Genomic DNA, 16,444 nt, shown 5'->3' with positions numbered 1-16,444 from the left:
TGTTATGATTAATATTCATGTCATGTTATGATGTTTATAATGATGTTACATGCTTTGGATTGTGGTGTGTCTGTTAACTTTGTCTGTTGAGCTTTTTACCCCACCTGTATTGTGATCCTATCTATGGGGTCACTCGCACGACGAGGCATGTTCTTATAGGATCACTCACACGATTTAGGGGTGTACCTACGGATCACATGCACGGTTAGGGGGCAGTTATATTGTGTATGTGGGGTCAATCGCACGACTAGGGGTGTTCCAACGGGACCACTCACACAATTAGGGGTGTACATACGTATTACATATATGTTTATGGAGTGTGTACTTGCGATCACTCGCACGACTAGGGGTGTTCCTACGGGATCACTCGCACGATTTAGGGGTGTTCATACAGTTTCACTCACTCAGATGTGCTCAATTGGACACACAACGTTATGATTATGTTTCTAACGGAAAGTTAACAGATCACCTAGCGGGACTAATAGTGGGTCCCTTACTGAGTATATTTATATACTCACTTATACTCACTCTTTCCTATGTTTAATATTTCAAGCTAAGGTAAAGAACTTAAGAAGGTAGCGAGCGACAAGGGATCCGTGGCATGCCATATGGGGACACAGTTCAGCTTTCGCACTCATTTATACGTCTTTCAGTATTTTAAAATTTTAACCATTTTACTTAAAGATTTTATCCTATTTATTTGTTTTTAGTTCTTTAAAATTGTTAGAACCCGCGGGTCACATTTTCAAATTATTTTTGTTAATTTTGAAAATCTTATGTTTTTGTAAACGTCTTGATATTAATTTTATAAAGATTTTAGTTATCCTCTTTTCAAAAAAAAAGTGTCTTTTGATGTTTATCTTTTGAGTAATGACCTTAACTTAGTTTAAAAGTTTGAATCGTTACATATGAACTTCAAATTTAAATATAGAAGTATATGAAATTGTATTCTTCTTTGCACCAAAACCAGTCATAATATAAACTTAAGGTAAAAATAACAAAATTAGAGGAGTAATCGATTTTGCTAGAAAGATAACCCTTAGAAAAATAGAAAAAAATGAACAAAATCGAAAGAAAAAAAATCAATTAGAGTTGCATTTTAGTATATTTATGATTTCATTATTAAACAAATAATTAAAAAAATATTAAAGAAAATTAAACAACCGATGCATTCGTCCTTGCTTGTCCATCCTTACTAAATAAGAATAAGCATATCGTTAAAAATAAGAAAAAAACATTCATTGCTTCAATTTAATAATTAAATAAATACTAATTCATGATTCCAATCTAATGACAGCAAGCATTGTTTTAATTCAATTTGTATTGAGGGAAGCTGCGTACTGATGCATGAATTCCTTAAATCCAGTCACAACATTTAACCCGTCTTCGGCCACAATGGTTGTGATTGGATTAAAGAAAGTCATTTACTCAACACATAACTTCCCTTTTGATAATAGTTTCAACTATAACTCTATCTCTTTTTTTTTCTTTTTCTTTCATAACTACCCTATTTTTATCATTAATTAGAAAAAGTATATAATTATTGAAATTGTGTCTACTGTCAAAGACAAAATTATGTGTCTCAACATCTTCTACCTTCAATGAATATTTTAAACATTTTTTTTTAATGAATAAAGGTAATATTTGTGAAATTTACCATTAGTTTTAATTTGGAAAAATCGTAGAAATAACAAATTTATGGATAGAAAAAAGGAAAAATAACAAATTGTTCAATTCTTTTGATTTATGGCAAAACTAACTGCAGAATAATTTTTCATTTTTTTTTTGTTCGAAATTAGCCCTCCACGGATGACAATTGTCCATTTACAAATATAGTGTATTTGTTATCAAAAAATCAAACAAAATAATACATATCCCGAATACAATGTATGTGTAAATACACTCAGTTATGATAATTATTAACTAAATCAAAAAGTTATTATATTGTTCCAACAATCCCTAAATATATGCCATTAGTTTCAACATCCCCTAATTATCAAGATAAAAATCAAGAAATTAACGAAAATAAATTCAAAGATTCAATTTTTTATTTTTAGAGTTCCTAAGATAAGGCAATATCCATTAATTTCACCATTTTTTATTTTTAAAATTATTTACGAAAGAACATACATAAATTAAGTAAATTTATATTCAAAATTAACCTTTTGTATTTTTTTAAAAATTATTTACGAGAAAATATACATAAATTAATTAATTTTAGATTCAAAATTGAATCCCTCCCCAAAATCATGCCAAAGATAATGCAATATCCATTAATTTCATCATTTTATATTTTTTAAACAATTCCTAAAATAATGGATATCTTCTTAATACCCGACTGTTACATGAAACTAAAACCCGAGAGATACAGAAAACGAATAGCAAAGTAAAAAGAAAAACAAATAACAATTATTGAATCTATGGAGTATACAACAACCATAAGTCACGGAAGATATGGTTCCTATCATAATTTTACTCCATACAATAGAAATATAATGTTTGAATTTGTAAAATACAAATTGTACACCTTAATTTAATTCAGATTATTGCTTTGAATCCCTAAAATTATGCCAACAATAGTATTTGTTATATATCACACCATAAAATTACAAATTGGTTTAAACTTAGTTTAAATCTCTAAAATTATGCCAAATATAATGTTTGAGTCTCTTTATTTAGTTTGTATCTTATATGAAACAATAATTTAATATACATCTCTCATATGGCACAGATGACAATTGTCCATATACAAATACAATGTATTTGTTGAGATAAAAAATTCAAACAAAATATCACATAATCACGAATACAGTGTATTTGTAAACAATAATTCTTAACTAAATTAAAAAAATATTATATTGCTTCAACAATTCCTAAACATATGCCATTAGTCAACATCTTTTAACTATTAGGATACAAAATACATTGTATTAATTTTAGATTCTTATATTGAATTACTAAAATTATGTCAAAGATGATAGACAATCCATTAATCTCACCATTTTTTATTTTTCAAATTATTTACGAAAAATATACATAAATTAATAACTTTTAGTTTCAAAATTGAATTCCTAACATCATGCAAAAGGTAATGGATAATCTATTAATTTCATCATTTTTAATTTTTTAAATTATTTACGGAAAAAACACACATAATACATCAAGTTTAGATTCTTAATTTGAATTCCTAATGTCAAAATTTTGAGGTAAAAATTTTCAACATTATTATCATAAGTTATTAAGATTTTATTTTGTTGGATGTTAAAGTTATTTAAGTTTGGAAAGGAAAAAACAAAAAAGATGATATAAATTTTATAATATTATAAAATAAAATAATATAAATAATATGAATTATATTATTATTATTATTATATCTTTTTTTAAACCATAAATTCATCATCATCTTCTTCATCTTAGCCACAACCCCCCTTTCATCTTCTTCTTCTTCGAAATCACAAGGTTGTTGTCGCCCCTGCCTCTCTTCTCTCCACCGTCACCTTAGTTCTCCGTTAAGCTCCTGTTCGTTGTTAGCCCAAGCCACCACACCCCGAGTCGCTCCCCTTTCCCTCAGCCATCTCCTCTACGTCGTGACGTCCGGATCTAAAGCGAGCGAACTGTGTTTGCTCCAACCGGTGTTTGTCCGCGAAGCTCTGATCGTCGTCGTCGCATCTCCACGAACCCAGCTGCCATCGTCACGATCTCCCATTCGCGTGGAGGTTGTTGCACCATCCATCCTTTTTTATAGCATGTTGCCGCACCAGGTCGTGCTCTTCTCGTCGTTGAAGAAGCCTCCGTCCTCGAGCAGTCATGTCCCAAGTTGCGTACGTCGTTCGAGCTGATCTCCTAGTTACCCGAGCTGTTCACACCGTCTACTTCCTACTAAGCCGTCTGATCTGCTTTCTTTATTACCGAAGCCATGTAGGCTATTCTCTTCAAAAGTGAAGAAAGAGATGCTAGAGATTTCAATTGCTTCCAAACTCCAAATAATGAATGGGATGTGAAATGGTGGGTGCATAGTTTGTATTAATTATAGGGTATTTGTGGATTCTATTACAAATGTATTTAGAAATCACATTTGTCAATTAGGTAGGGGCAGTTAAGGAATTGTTCTTCCATTTATTATTTAAAAATTTTATGTTTTGCTATTTTATTAATTTAAAAATAAAATTGTCATTTATACAAAGTAAACCTCTCATTTTGCTATTGTTCTTGTTAGCCTTCCAAGTTTTGCAAACAGATTGAATGTAATCCAAAATAAAATAAAGATTTGGATCGATCATTTTGGATTCAATTTGTAATACAAAATTCAAGCTTTTTTTAGATTACAACATTATATCTGACTGCTTTCGCTTATCACGATTTCATTTTAGTTTCGTGCATTACTCGTACCCTTTTCCAATAGGAATAATAAGGGATATAGCATAGCTTTTAGGAGTCATTTTGGAAAATGGTATAACTACTTTTTCTTTTGATTTCTAGCAAATGAATTTTCTGCACATGCATGGTATTTTATAAAATATCAAAATACCCATATTTTCGAACTATAATTATTTCGTCTATACAGTGTAATTAATCTATGTTATGCATTTACGAGCCTTTAATTATTTTTCGACGTGGTAAAAATATAGCAAACCATATCATAACTTCTTCCTAATATCTCGTAACTCAACTAATTGATTCAACATTTTAATAACTTTATTCAATCTTACTAATTCCAATTATTATTTCTTTTATCAAATTTTTCATGCCTTTTTGTTTAAGTGATAACTTGCTTATTTGTTTCTTAACGTTTCTTATTAAATTCAAATTAACTTATTCTAAAGATAGAGGATTGTGTATGTATGTATTTATGTATGTATGTATATGTATATATATGTGTGTGTGTGTGTGTGTGTCTATATATATATATATATATATATATATATATAAATTGTGTTTAGAAAGACTTTTAAACCAAAACATGTTCATTTGACTGAATAATATTAATTAAATTATAATTTCTATTAATATTTATTTGACGTCTATAATTGGATGTTCATGTGATTGAAGAAATAACGTACCAATTAACATGATTTTGGGAGTGCCACACATGCATGGTATTTCATACAATACAAAAATACTCATATTCGCAATCTGTAATTATTTCAATATATGCGTTCTTATCAAAAGTCTATCTAGTGTAATTAATTTGTGATATGCATTTATGAGTCTGTAATTAATTTCCACGTATTAATAACGTATACAACCCCTATCATAACCTCTTTCTAATATCTCGAGATTTCACAAATTTGTTGAAGATTTTAACAACTTTAATCATTTTTTAATTTTAAAATAATCATATTATTAATTTTTATTGGCTAAATTTTTACATTTTTTATTTCAAAATAACCTTGAATCTTTTGATCCTTAATAATTTGAAAATAAAATTAGTTTTTGTATTAGATATTAATTTATTTTTAAATTTCGATTTTTTATTTGAAAATTAAAATTAGTTTTCATATTAAAATCTTAATGTATTTTTAAAATTTTAATTTTTTCCGAACAGAATAGTTTAAGATATTCTGTTTTTTTAGATAAAATCTCTCAAATTCTATCTACATTTTATTAATTAAATAATTTTTTTAGAAAATCAGCTAAAATTTCCCCTAAGGGACAAAGCATATACAACTTTAAAATTTTCCCTAAGAGACAAAGAATATGCAACTTTTGTATCTTTATTCTTACGAATGAAGGTTTTTGTTCTTTCACCCCACCCCAAGCGTGATTGTAGGTTGTAGACTTAAAAATCATAGATGGAAGAGGAAAATGAAGATAGTATTTACGTCCTTCCAAGGTTTATATTCTTCTTGAAAATGTATATGAAGTTGAAGATGAAATGAAAACTTCCATTGGAAAGGTAACTTGCAAAAGGGAGGGTGGATATTGATTTGTAAAATGGAATGTTTAGAGAGATTTGTAAACCAAAACATGTTTATTTGACTGAATAACATTAATTAAATTATAATTCCTATTAATATTGATTTGACGTCTATAATTGGATGTTCATGTGATTGAAAAAATAATGTACCAACTAACACAATTTCAAGAGTGTTCTACATGCATGGTATTTCATATAATAAAAAAATACTCACATTCACAAACGGTAATTATTTCAATATATGCGTTCTTATCAAAAGTTTATCTACTGTAATTAATTTGTGATATGCACTTATGAGTCTGTAATTAATTTCGACGTGTTAATAACGTATACAATCCCCATCAAAACATCTTCCTAATATCTCGAGATTTAACAATTTTGTTGAAGATTTTAACAACTTTATTCATTTTTTTATTTTAAAATAATCATATTATTAATTTTTATTGGCTAAATCTTTACTCTTTTTCTTTTTATTTCAAAATAACTTTAAATCTTTCTAACCCTTAATAATTTGAAAATTAAAACTAGTTTTTATATTAGATTTTAATTTATTTTTAAAATTTGAATTTTTATTTGGAAATTAAAATTAATTTTCATATTAAGATCTTAATTTATTTTTAAAATTTTAATTTTTTCCAACAAAGTAGTCTAAAATATTATGTTTTTAGATAAAATCTCTCAAATTCCATCTACATTTTATTAATTAAATAATATAAATAATTTTTTAAAAAAAATTAGCTAAAATTTTCCCTAAGAAGATGCAACCTTTGTATCTTCTTTGAGTTTAGGGTTTTGTTTTTCCAAATGAAGGTTTTTGTTCTTCCACCCCAAGTGTGATTACAGGTTGTAGGCTTGAAAATCAAAGATGGGAGAGGAAAATGAAGATAGTATTTACGTGTTTCAAATGTTTATATTCTTCTTCTTGAAAATGCATATGAAGTTGAAGATGAAACTAAAACTTCAAATGAAATGGTAACTTGAAAAGGGAGGAGGGTGTATATTGGCCTTTGCTCGCTTCAAGGTAGAAAGATTACGATTTGTCCGCTTGAAGAAGATGAGATCAAAAAAGAAAATGAAAAATAGAGATGAAGAAAGATGGAGAATCGTAAAATGGAAGATGGAGAACGAAAAACAAAAATGGAGATAAAGAGTTCTAATTTTCATTGAACTGTTATGTTTCAACGTGTATTTATTTTATTTTAGCTTAAGAAAGTAGTTTATGTTCTTTTCATTTTGGTGTATATAGAGATACCTTGGGATTTTGCAAATTTTTGTTTACTGTATTTTTTTTTCTTTTCATTTTGTCATTTTTTTTTTAAAAAATTGCTTTTGAAAATGAACTTTAAAATGGTTATTCTTTTAGTTCACCCAATAACTGTCTGTTGTTTCCAACATGATTACGTTCAAGCTCCCAAACAGCCCAAACGAAATAGAGCCAACAAAAGGTTAATACATGTGAACGTTAAAAGAGATCTTGTAAGAGTAGAGGTTCGTGGATTGATTGAAGGCCTCATCTCTGTTCCCCAATTACCACCAACCACCACATGATTCGACAGTGACACTCTGATTCTCAATTTTCTCTGTTCTTGCCAACCATTTCGTTCAATTTCGGAACAAAAATCGACTAAATTGGTTGCGAAATGACTTCGGTGTCAGCTCTTAGAGGCGTTCGATTGCCTTTGTTCAATCCTCAATCGTCTCCTCATCGTAGCCTTCTTTTTCCCGCCATAGCTACGAGCAATTCCAACTATGGCTTCTTCAGGTCAAACGCCTTTCGTCTGTTTGCTCGTTACTCTCCAGCTCAAGACCTCTTCTCTTCCCGCTTTCAAAGTACAGTTCCCTTCTCTTCTTCTTTTTTATTTGAGCTTGTCTGTTCTGAAACACTTTAGAAATTGATTGTTCGTTTATTCTGATTCGGAAACGATTTGTGTTTTGTTGAAAATTTCATCGCATCTTTCGGTTAGTGTTGAACGATTGGGATGAAAATAAGTATACGGACTGTGCATGTTAGGGAAGAAGGAGAAGAAAATATTGACTCGAAGCTGAAGTTCCATAGCAATTGTATGTTGTGAATTGTATAAACACTGCTATATTCATCAAATTTAGAAGTTATTGGTTTGTTAAAATGCTTTCTTATGTGGTTTCATCTGTTTGACACCATCCTCATCAGAATCTAACCAAATGCTATAACTCTCAGCTAGCATAGAAAATTTACCTAAACTGTTGGAGGACATCGTGCAGACCTCCATAAACACAGGTCCACGTGGTCCCATAAGGCTAGCTCAAGGTATCCAAGCATTTATTGGAGTTGGTAGAGAGTGGCTTGCAGATGTGACGATGGTATCAGTTCTTTCACTTTTGTCAGTAGCTTTACTTTGTGTTTGTAATCACTGTTTTTGGTCTTTTGGACACAATTTGGCTTTCAAATGAATTCTCAAATTATTTCTTCCCAGTTAAGATGGTTTTGTGTGAAAGAAATTCACTAAAACTCATACATATAGCTCTTTTAGGTGTTGAGATTTTTTTTCATATTGATACTGTGAATGAACCAACTTTCAGATAGAAACTTATCTTTTTTCAAGTTGATTTGGTGTTCTCTTCACTGAAAGGACATTCATATTTGTTTTATGTAGTCATTTTCTTTTCTTTTTTCCAGCTGAAATCCCGTGTAATTTTACTGGCAGTCAATTTATTAATTTTATTTTTTATTTTTTGAGGCAAATGTGGTGTAGGGATTTGAATCTTAAAGCTCAAGAGTAGATGACTTAATATTTGGCTTCATATTTATAGAAGCTAAAATAGGTTCAGTTGCTTTCAATGTATAATGCAATAATCTTGTCCTCCAAAACATTATGAAGTGTGACTTCTTGTTCTAAGAGTTCAGAATCCTGGTTCACATTTGATAAGACGAACCAGGTTTTCTCTTAATGGTAGGGCCTTTTTAATTCTTCTCAATAGAGGATAGGATTGATTATGTGTACAGAAACCTTATATATATTTTATAAGAAACAATTTCATTGATATATGAAATTACAAAAGAGAGAGGAAGAAGCCCCGAACCAACAGAATTACAAAAGACATCTTCAATTGGTCTAAAGAGAATCAAATATATGATTTGAAATGTCTAGATAATTTACACCAAGAGATAGCAACAATAAGCTCATGGTCAAAATATGGTTAAAGTGTTGAGCTTTGTTGTTGAAGAGGCGATTGTTCTGTTCAAGCAAATCAACCACAAAAAAGCTCTACCAAGCTGATTCGATAGGAGACCCTTTCTACATTTCAAGGGATGATTTTCAATAACATGGGAGAGGAAATGTGTAATATCCCTAGGAACCAGTTAAAGGCATGAAGGATGTGGTTCCAAAAGCTCTTGGAGAAAGGGTAGAATATGAAGATATGGCTTTGAGTTTCTGTGTCCTTATGACAAAGAGCACCAGTTTGGAGACATTGCCATTGAGGGGAGAGGGCGTTGAAGTTTGTCATGTTTGCGGATGCCCTTAAGTGCAAGCTCCCAAAGGAAGAATTTAATCGTTTTGGGATAGCGGTCAGGCCAAATAACATCTGTTGGGTCATCAAACAAAATGGTGCTGTTTTCACACCTAGAATCAATCCAAGATTTTGTAGAGAAATTTCCAGATGGATCAAGCTTCCAAAACCATCCATCATGAGATTGGAAGGGCTGGTATGTAGCAAGCAATTGTGAGAGAATAGCCCATTATTTATATTGACAAGAAAGAAAGCTTTTCATTATTGTGATGAAAAGAGACTAATGATCCAAAGATACAAAGGCAAAAGTAATAGCAAATAACCATTATAAAACTGGAAAGAATATGTGAATGCATTTGAATTAAGGTAATATATCTTGCCACGAAACCCCCACAAAAGCCTTGGCTAAAAAACACCAAGATGAAGTCTTCAACTGAGCTAATTCAAAACAATCAATCCAATGAAGAAGTTTGTCATATAAGATTCTTAGATTTCTTTCTAAAATTTAACCACAATTCTGAAAAAAATGGCTTTAACTCCATTAATCCAGAGCAACCTAGCCCTGGAGTTGAGAATGAGACCCAAGAGCAGCTGAGAAACATTGCTTACTGGCAAACACCCAATAAAGATTGAAATTTGAAAAACAAAAAGCAAAATCCACTCATGAAAAGCATAAAAATGTTCAAAGAAGATATGGTTTAAAGACTTTTTGCTAACAAACTGAAGGCATGGTGCTTTCGGTGGGAGGTTTTTTCTGCAAAACATCAAATGTGTTGATATTACCGTTGATCATAATCCACACTAGAATATTAGTTATCTTGGTGCTTTTAGAATTCCACAAGGCTATAAAGTCTTATTATTTCATGGCCATAGTCTTTCAAATGGTCGCAATATGATTTCACAGAAAAATTGCTTGGAGAGTCAGGCTTGCCTTATTTCAACTATTCTGCCTGCATCTTCCTTGCTTTAATTCTAAGTGGATTGCACTCTTTTACGTAGTTCTGACTGATTTCTGCATTCCTTTTAGGATTGGAAGTTACATTCACGAAGTTCATTGTCACTGGTATTGGAAGTTACATTCACGTAGTTGCTCCGTAGGTACTTTGAAAAATAAATATATGTCAAGTTCTGATAAAGACTCAAGTGATAACATTTAAATTCTTTTTGTACTTCATTTTCTGAGTTTCAATGTCTAAAAATTTTGGGTAACATTGTTGTTCATAGAAATATCTGAGTCTGGCAGGACATGCCTTTATTTGTATTATTTGGAATTTAAAACTCAAGATAATGTTATTTGGTGAATTTGAGCTGATAATATATATAAGTTTGTAAATTTCTTAAATATGGTATCTCCTATAGGATACTTTTATTAGTATAGAACCACTGACATCCCTCTCAATCCTTGTAGTCAACAAATTCATCAGCTGGATTGCCGACAGATTTGCAGCTAGGATTACTTTCCCCAACTTATTTGAGGAGGCTGTTTGAACGCATGGGAGCAACATACATCAAATTAGGCCAGGTAATTATTGATCATTGCCCATTCAAGTATACCAAAGTGAAACTTCTAATGTGAAATTACTCCTTTTGTATTACCGCTTCAGCTTTTCTTTTTCTTTTTCTTTTTCCTTTACCTTTGATCTTCAACAATTTGATCTTCAACAAATCCTCAATGAAGAAGATATTTTCTATTTGCATGTATCAACTTTGTCACAAGTTAGTTAATGCAGTCCATCTTTTTGTTGATCCTTCTTTATGTATTTCCTCATTGAAATTCATTATGTTTGGTCCTATACTATGAAGTTCATAGCATCGGCTCCCACACTTTTTCCTCAAGAATACGTGGAGGAATTTCAAAAATGTTTTGACCAAGCGCCTCCAATTCCCTTTGAAGAGATCAAGAAAATCATACAAGATGATTTGGGGAGACCGATTGACAGTGTCTATGAATATATTGACCCCAACCCGATTGCTTCAGCCTCAATAGCTCAGGTACAAGGATATCTACTATCTTGATTTCTTAAATAAGTTTTCTTAATGCTTATACTTATTGAGTATTGTAGTTAATGTCTAGGTTCATGGTGCAAGGCTTAGGGGCTCCCGAGATGATGTGGTTATTAAGGTTCTAAAACCAGGGATAGAGGACATATTGGTAGCAGATCTAAATTTTGTATATATTGTTGCTCGCATATTGGAGTTCTTGAATCCCGAACTCAGCCGTGCATCACTGGTAAGCTATCAAAGTAATTTCTTGCTGTTGGAACTTGGAAATTTGAAAGGATCACTAAAAGAAAAAAAATAAGAAGTGCAATTTAGGTTTTCTTGTCATTTTGTTTATTTATCCTTCACCACAAAAATTATCCTTTTTTTGCATACAAATTTTAAAGAAACAATGTTAAGTCTAATTTCATGGATTTGATGAAATTGAAAGTTTAGGGGATGATTGATACAACTTAGCTAGTTCTGGAGTAATTTTTTATTTTCTCCCTCATTTTTTAAATACAAAATCTCGTTAGAGTTCTCAGTTTGAAATGTGTATAATGATTGCTTTTCTTTAAGTTTTATTGTGAATGACATAAAAGAATCAATTCTGGAAGAAGTTTAGGTCATGTTTGGTAAAAAATTCAGATTCTTTTTTATGTCTTTAGATTTACTCAGTTCAACAAATATGTGTTTGACAGACAACACAGATATTGTTTTTGAAAACAAGTTGTTTGGTGTTTACATTATATCTAGATTTTGAATTTTAAATATCAAATTGCAGAATTATATTAATTGAGATAAAACTATTTAAAAATAAAATATGTCATGTTATAAACTCAATTCATTTTTTTAAAAATATGATATGTCTTATGTAATGTATTGTAAATTACGTAACATTACAAAATAATAAGGAAAATTGTTGTAAATGACAAAACTCTGAAAATATTTACGAATACAGTAAAATGTCACGGTCTATCAGCTCTATTGCGGTCTATTGTTAATAGAAAGTAAAATTTTGTAATATTTGTAAATATTTTGGTTCATGTTGTTATTTTTTAAAACAACCCAAATAATGATTATATAATTTTTTTAACATTCCTCCGTAAGTAAATTAATGGAAAATTATTTTAAATAACAAAACTTCTGAAAATATTTAAAAATAAGGGTAGTTGTGGATATAGTTCAAAATATCAGTATATATAGCAACATTTCAAAAACAAATTGCAAATATAGAAAAATATGTTAAAGTTTATTAATGATAGATGTCTATCATTGATAGACCATGTTGCGATTATTTGTCTATTAGTGGTATTTGTTATATTTTCAAGTTTTTTTAAAATATTGTTGTATACTTAATTATTATTTTTAAAATTGCTACCTAAATGTCATATCTATCTATAGTAGACTCAGATAGACTACTACTTGTGTCTATCATGATCCACATATCTATCACGGTCCATCATAGATAGACTGTGATATTTTGCTACGATTTGTAAATATTTTGGTTCATTTTGTTATATTTGTCATTTGAAAATATCCCTAAATTAATACTAGTTTATTTTCAACTAAGCATTAGTGAGTAACTGCAACTAGTTTTATAGTTCAGATATGTGGTTGAATTTGCTACCAACCTCATATTTGAATACATGAAATACAACCCGTTTCTATTGAATCCCTTGTTTTCAAATTTCTATTTTTATGCTTTACCTAACGAGCACTTAACTTTCCATATGTGGGTGTAGTGATAGTGCAAAAGTTCGCAAGTTGTTGATTTCTACTTTTTAGCCAGTTGAATTTGGAGGATACACCAGAAATGATACTCAAAGAAGTTGAATTTTTATTTTCTTCAGGTATCTATCGTGAAGGACATAAGAGAATCAATGCTTGAAGAGGTTGACTTTTACAAGGAGGCTAATAATATTGAGTCCTTCAGGAGATATTTGGAAGACATGGGACTCACGAGGCAGGCTACAGCTCCGAAGGTATATCACCACTGCAGTACTAGACGAGTGTTAACTATGCAAAGGCTATATGGTGTTCCTCTCACGGACCTACAGTCTATAAGTTCTCTTGTTCCCAACCCAGAAGCCAGTCTTATTACTGCGCTTAATGTCTGGTAGGATACAATGTTTGTTTTCCCTTGCTTTTACTCAAATTTTATGAATTCTGTGCGATGCATTTTACAATTGATATAAAACACCATTGCAGGTTTGGTAGTTTGCTTGCGTGTGACACATTCCATGCAGATGTTCATGCAGGCAACTTGTGGTTATTACGTGATGGCCGTATTGGCTTTCTTGATTTTGGTATGTGCACTCAACTTCTAGTATCAAGTCTACGTTTCTTTCCCTTCTCATACACCACCCCCCCCCCCCCCCACCCCCCGCGCGCGCACACACACACACACACACACTTGGGTCACAAGCTTGCTCAACTAAGCTTCGCAGGTTAGTTATATTAGTTATTTGATAGATTTAACTATAAGAGTGGGTCAATTAGAGGTTTTAAGAAAGAGTTTGATGTGGGCAGGAGGTTACACATAGGAAGGAGGTGGAGAAGGAATTAGATAGATTTTGGAATTAGTTCTTGGGGGAGAGGGAGCCCTTAGGGAAAGTTGCCTATCGTTCTTCTTGCCACCAGACTGTGAGTTCTTCAATTTCATTTGACATTCCTGGTTCCAGTTGCATGGCTATTTTGCTTTCTATCTGGCTCAATCCCATGTCCTTCCCTAATTAAATGATTGCAGCCATAGGATATCTATTGTACGATTGTGGAGAGTGTTAGATGATATAATATTAAATTTACTCCCATTGAATGTGTAACAAAGAGTTCAAAGCTTTTCGGATTGATGTGGGTGTAATTTCTAATTAGCGAAAATGCCGTTGTCACAAATTTTTTGTATTATCTGAACTCTGCCCCTCCCCTTCTCTCTTTTCAGTGTTGAATTTCAATTTCAGTTATTTGGAGATAGAGATTCCATTGTTTTGAACTTGTATTATTTCTCCACGCATTTGATCAAATGCTATTTGTTATGTTTTTCGGGAATTCAATTATTTAATGATGTTGGCTAAGCCTTTAATCACTTTTCATGAGATTCCATTTTTTTAGTTCAAAATTCCAAAATTCTTTTCTGAAACAGCTATTCTTACAAACTGCAATTATAATCTGTTTGGTCTGCCACATACCTTGCTGCGAAATAAATGGCGTGTGTTACTGACATGGCAAAACAAAATAAAAAATTTTCAGGAATTGTTGGACGCATATCTCCAGAAACATGGGCTGCCATGGATGTATTTTTGGCATCAATTGCAACTGAAGATTATGAATCAATGGCATCTGCTCTCATCCAAATGGGTGCCACTAACAATGATGTCAATGCTGTGGCCTTTGCCAGAGATCTAGAAAATATATTTTCCACAATAAAGGTAAGTGTTTAGAGAGTTTGGGGAAACAAGCTAAGTTGTTAAGTCCGGGAGTTTAGTCCTGGGACTCATAATGTTGGCTTAACGAGGTATGAAATTGATTTTTTTTAATTATGGGACCTACAAACTTCTTAGAGCAAAGCAAAAAGAGTGGAGCTACAACTCTATCCACCAACTAGTCTCCTTAGTCAAACACCTGTTAGAGGGAGTTTCGAATAAGGAATAAGTATGAAATTGATGTTTTTAGTTTCGGAGGTCACAAACCCATCGAGCAAACAAGGAGTTGAATTAATAACTCCGGGCAAACAAGGAGTTGAATTAACAACTCCACCACTCCTCTTGATTCTAACTCTTTGGCCAAACACACTGTTAGACTTTACAAAAGACACCAATAGAAAATTGTAAATTCTTTTCTTCCTCTACCAATTGGTAGATCTTTTTGGATTAGGCTTTTAATTGTGTAATGTACTTTTATTGATTAAATTCTTATATTTCATTTTTCTAAAAAAAAAAAAAAAAGAAACAATTTAGTTATCTGGAAGCTAAGGGGATTAAACGGTAGTAGCATCTTTTCTTTTGTCACAAACAAAGGATCTCACCGGCTTTGTCATCGTTTACAAATAGAATTAAACACAAATATCCTAATCAGTTTGTTCTCATTCTATCAATGCAGGATTTGGATACTGAAATTGTGATAGCAACAGCCAGGGAAGGAAGGAGTGGTTCAACCGCTGTCGCCGCAAATATACTCGTAGATGAGAGGCAAATGAACAAACTTTTCCTTGATGTGGTAAGTATTACTAGCATTTTCTTGTTATATCTTTTCAACCCTCAATGATACTATTCTCCATACATTTACAGCTCCAGGTTAGTGAATCCTACGGGCTAAGATTTCCTCGAGAGTTTGCACTTCTCATGAAGCAACTCTTGTATTTTGACCGTTACACTCGGTTACTGGCCCCGAATATGAACATGCTTCAAGATCAGAGGATTTCAATCGTTTCAAACCGAAGAAACAAATACAAAGACAGTTTCAGATGAATATGATGGAATATCAGCTCATCAAGTTTATAAAATTGTGCTACAAAATACAGGTAGGTATGTTTAACGTAGAACAATGCATTAGTGTTTACTGCATGTATAACATGATACAACCATCAATTTATGTTGTAGAGTGGTGAATACTTTTGAATAATAATTAGTAGAAAATGTTTCTTCCTTGCTACTTGTGTTTCTAATTTTCATTTGAGGCCTGAAATGAAATAATAAGAATAAGAGGAAAGATGAGTAATTACTTATTCTCTAACCACATATTAAGTTTTTGGAGTTACACTACAAGTTGCTAATTTGGACCACATTTTCTTTCCTATTGCTTTCGAAATCTTATCAATTTCTTAACCACCTTACACAAAGTTCAATCCGTTTAGAACCACCACTCTTGACTTTGGATTTATTAATCGTAAGCACCTTATAGGAACTTCAAACCGTCTACAATCACGATTCTTTGACATAAGGAATTTATTTTGGACATCTTTAAAAGTTTTTACTACAAAATAAACATGATTAGATCTAAAAATGTCAAATATCTATATTTCCAAACATATCTAGTACTAGATTTTTTTAAAATTTAACT

General features: G+C 31.4%; 1 protein-coding gene across 2 annotated transcripts; it reads left to right on the top strand.

Annotated features, from left to right (window-relative positions):
• The first annotated feature begins 7,307 nt into the window (after nt 1-7,307).
• LOC103496762 (uncharacterized aarF domain-containing protein kinase At5g05200, chloroplastic) lies at nt 7,308-16,036 on the top strand. Of its 2 annotated transcripts, XM_051090734.1 has the most exons (11): nt 7,343-7,747; nt 8,115-8,257; nt 10,434-10,469; nt 10,815-10,928; nt 11,210-11,398; nt 11,481-11,636; nt 13,240-13,505; nt 13,598-13,695; nt 14,636-14,814; nt 15,485-15,601; nt 15,673-16,036. In XM_051090734.1, exons 1-11 carry the CDS (start codon nt 7,558-7,560, stop codon nt 15,850-15,852), a joined length of 1,668 nt encoding a protein of 555 aa, XP_050946691.1. In that variant the 5' UTR covers nt 7,343-7,557; the 3' UTR covers nt 15,853-16,036. The 2 variants fall into 2 exon arrangements, with proteins under 2 accessions (XP_008456971.2, XP_050946691.1); XM_008458749.3 differs by lacking the exon at nt 10,434-10,469 and having other exon boundaries at nt 7,308-7,747.
• Nucleotides 16,037-16,444: the final 408 nt, after the last annotated feature.

The sequence above is a fragment of the Cucumis melo genome, chromosome 10 (assembly GCF_025177605.1).
Source record: "Cucumis melo cultivar AY chromosome 10, USDA_Cmelo_AY_1.0, whole genome shotgun sequence".
In the NCBI taxonomy this organism is placed as follows: domain Eukaryota; kingdom Viridiplantae; phylum Streptophyta; class Magnoliopsida; order Cucurbitales; family Cucurbitaceae; genus Cucumis; species Cucumis melo.
The sequence above is the reverse complement of the archived record's forward strand: the minus strand, read 5'-3'. Positions and strand labels throughout refer to the sequence as shown.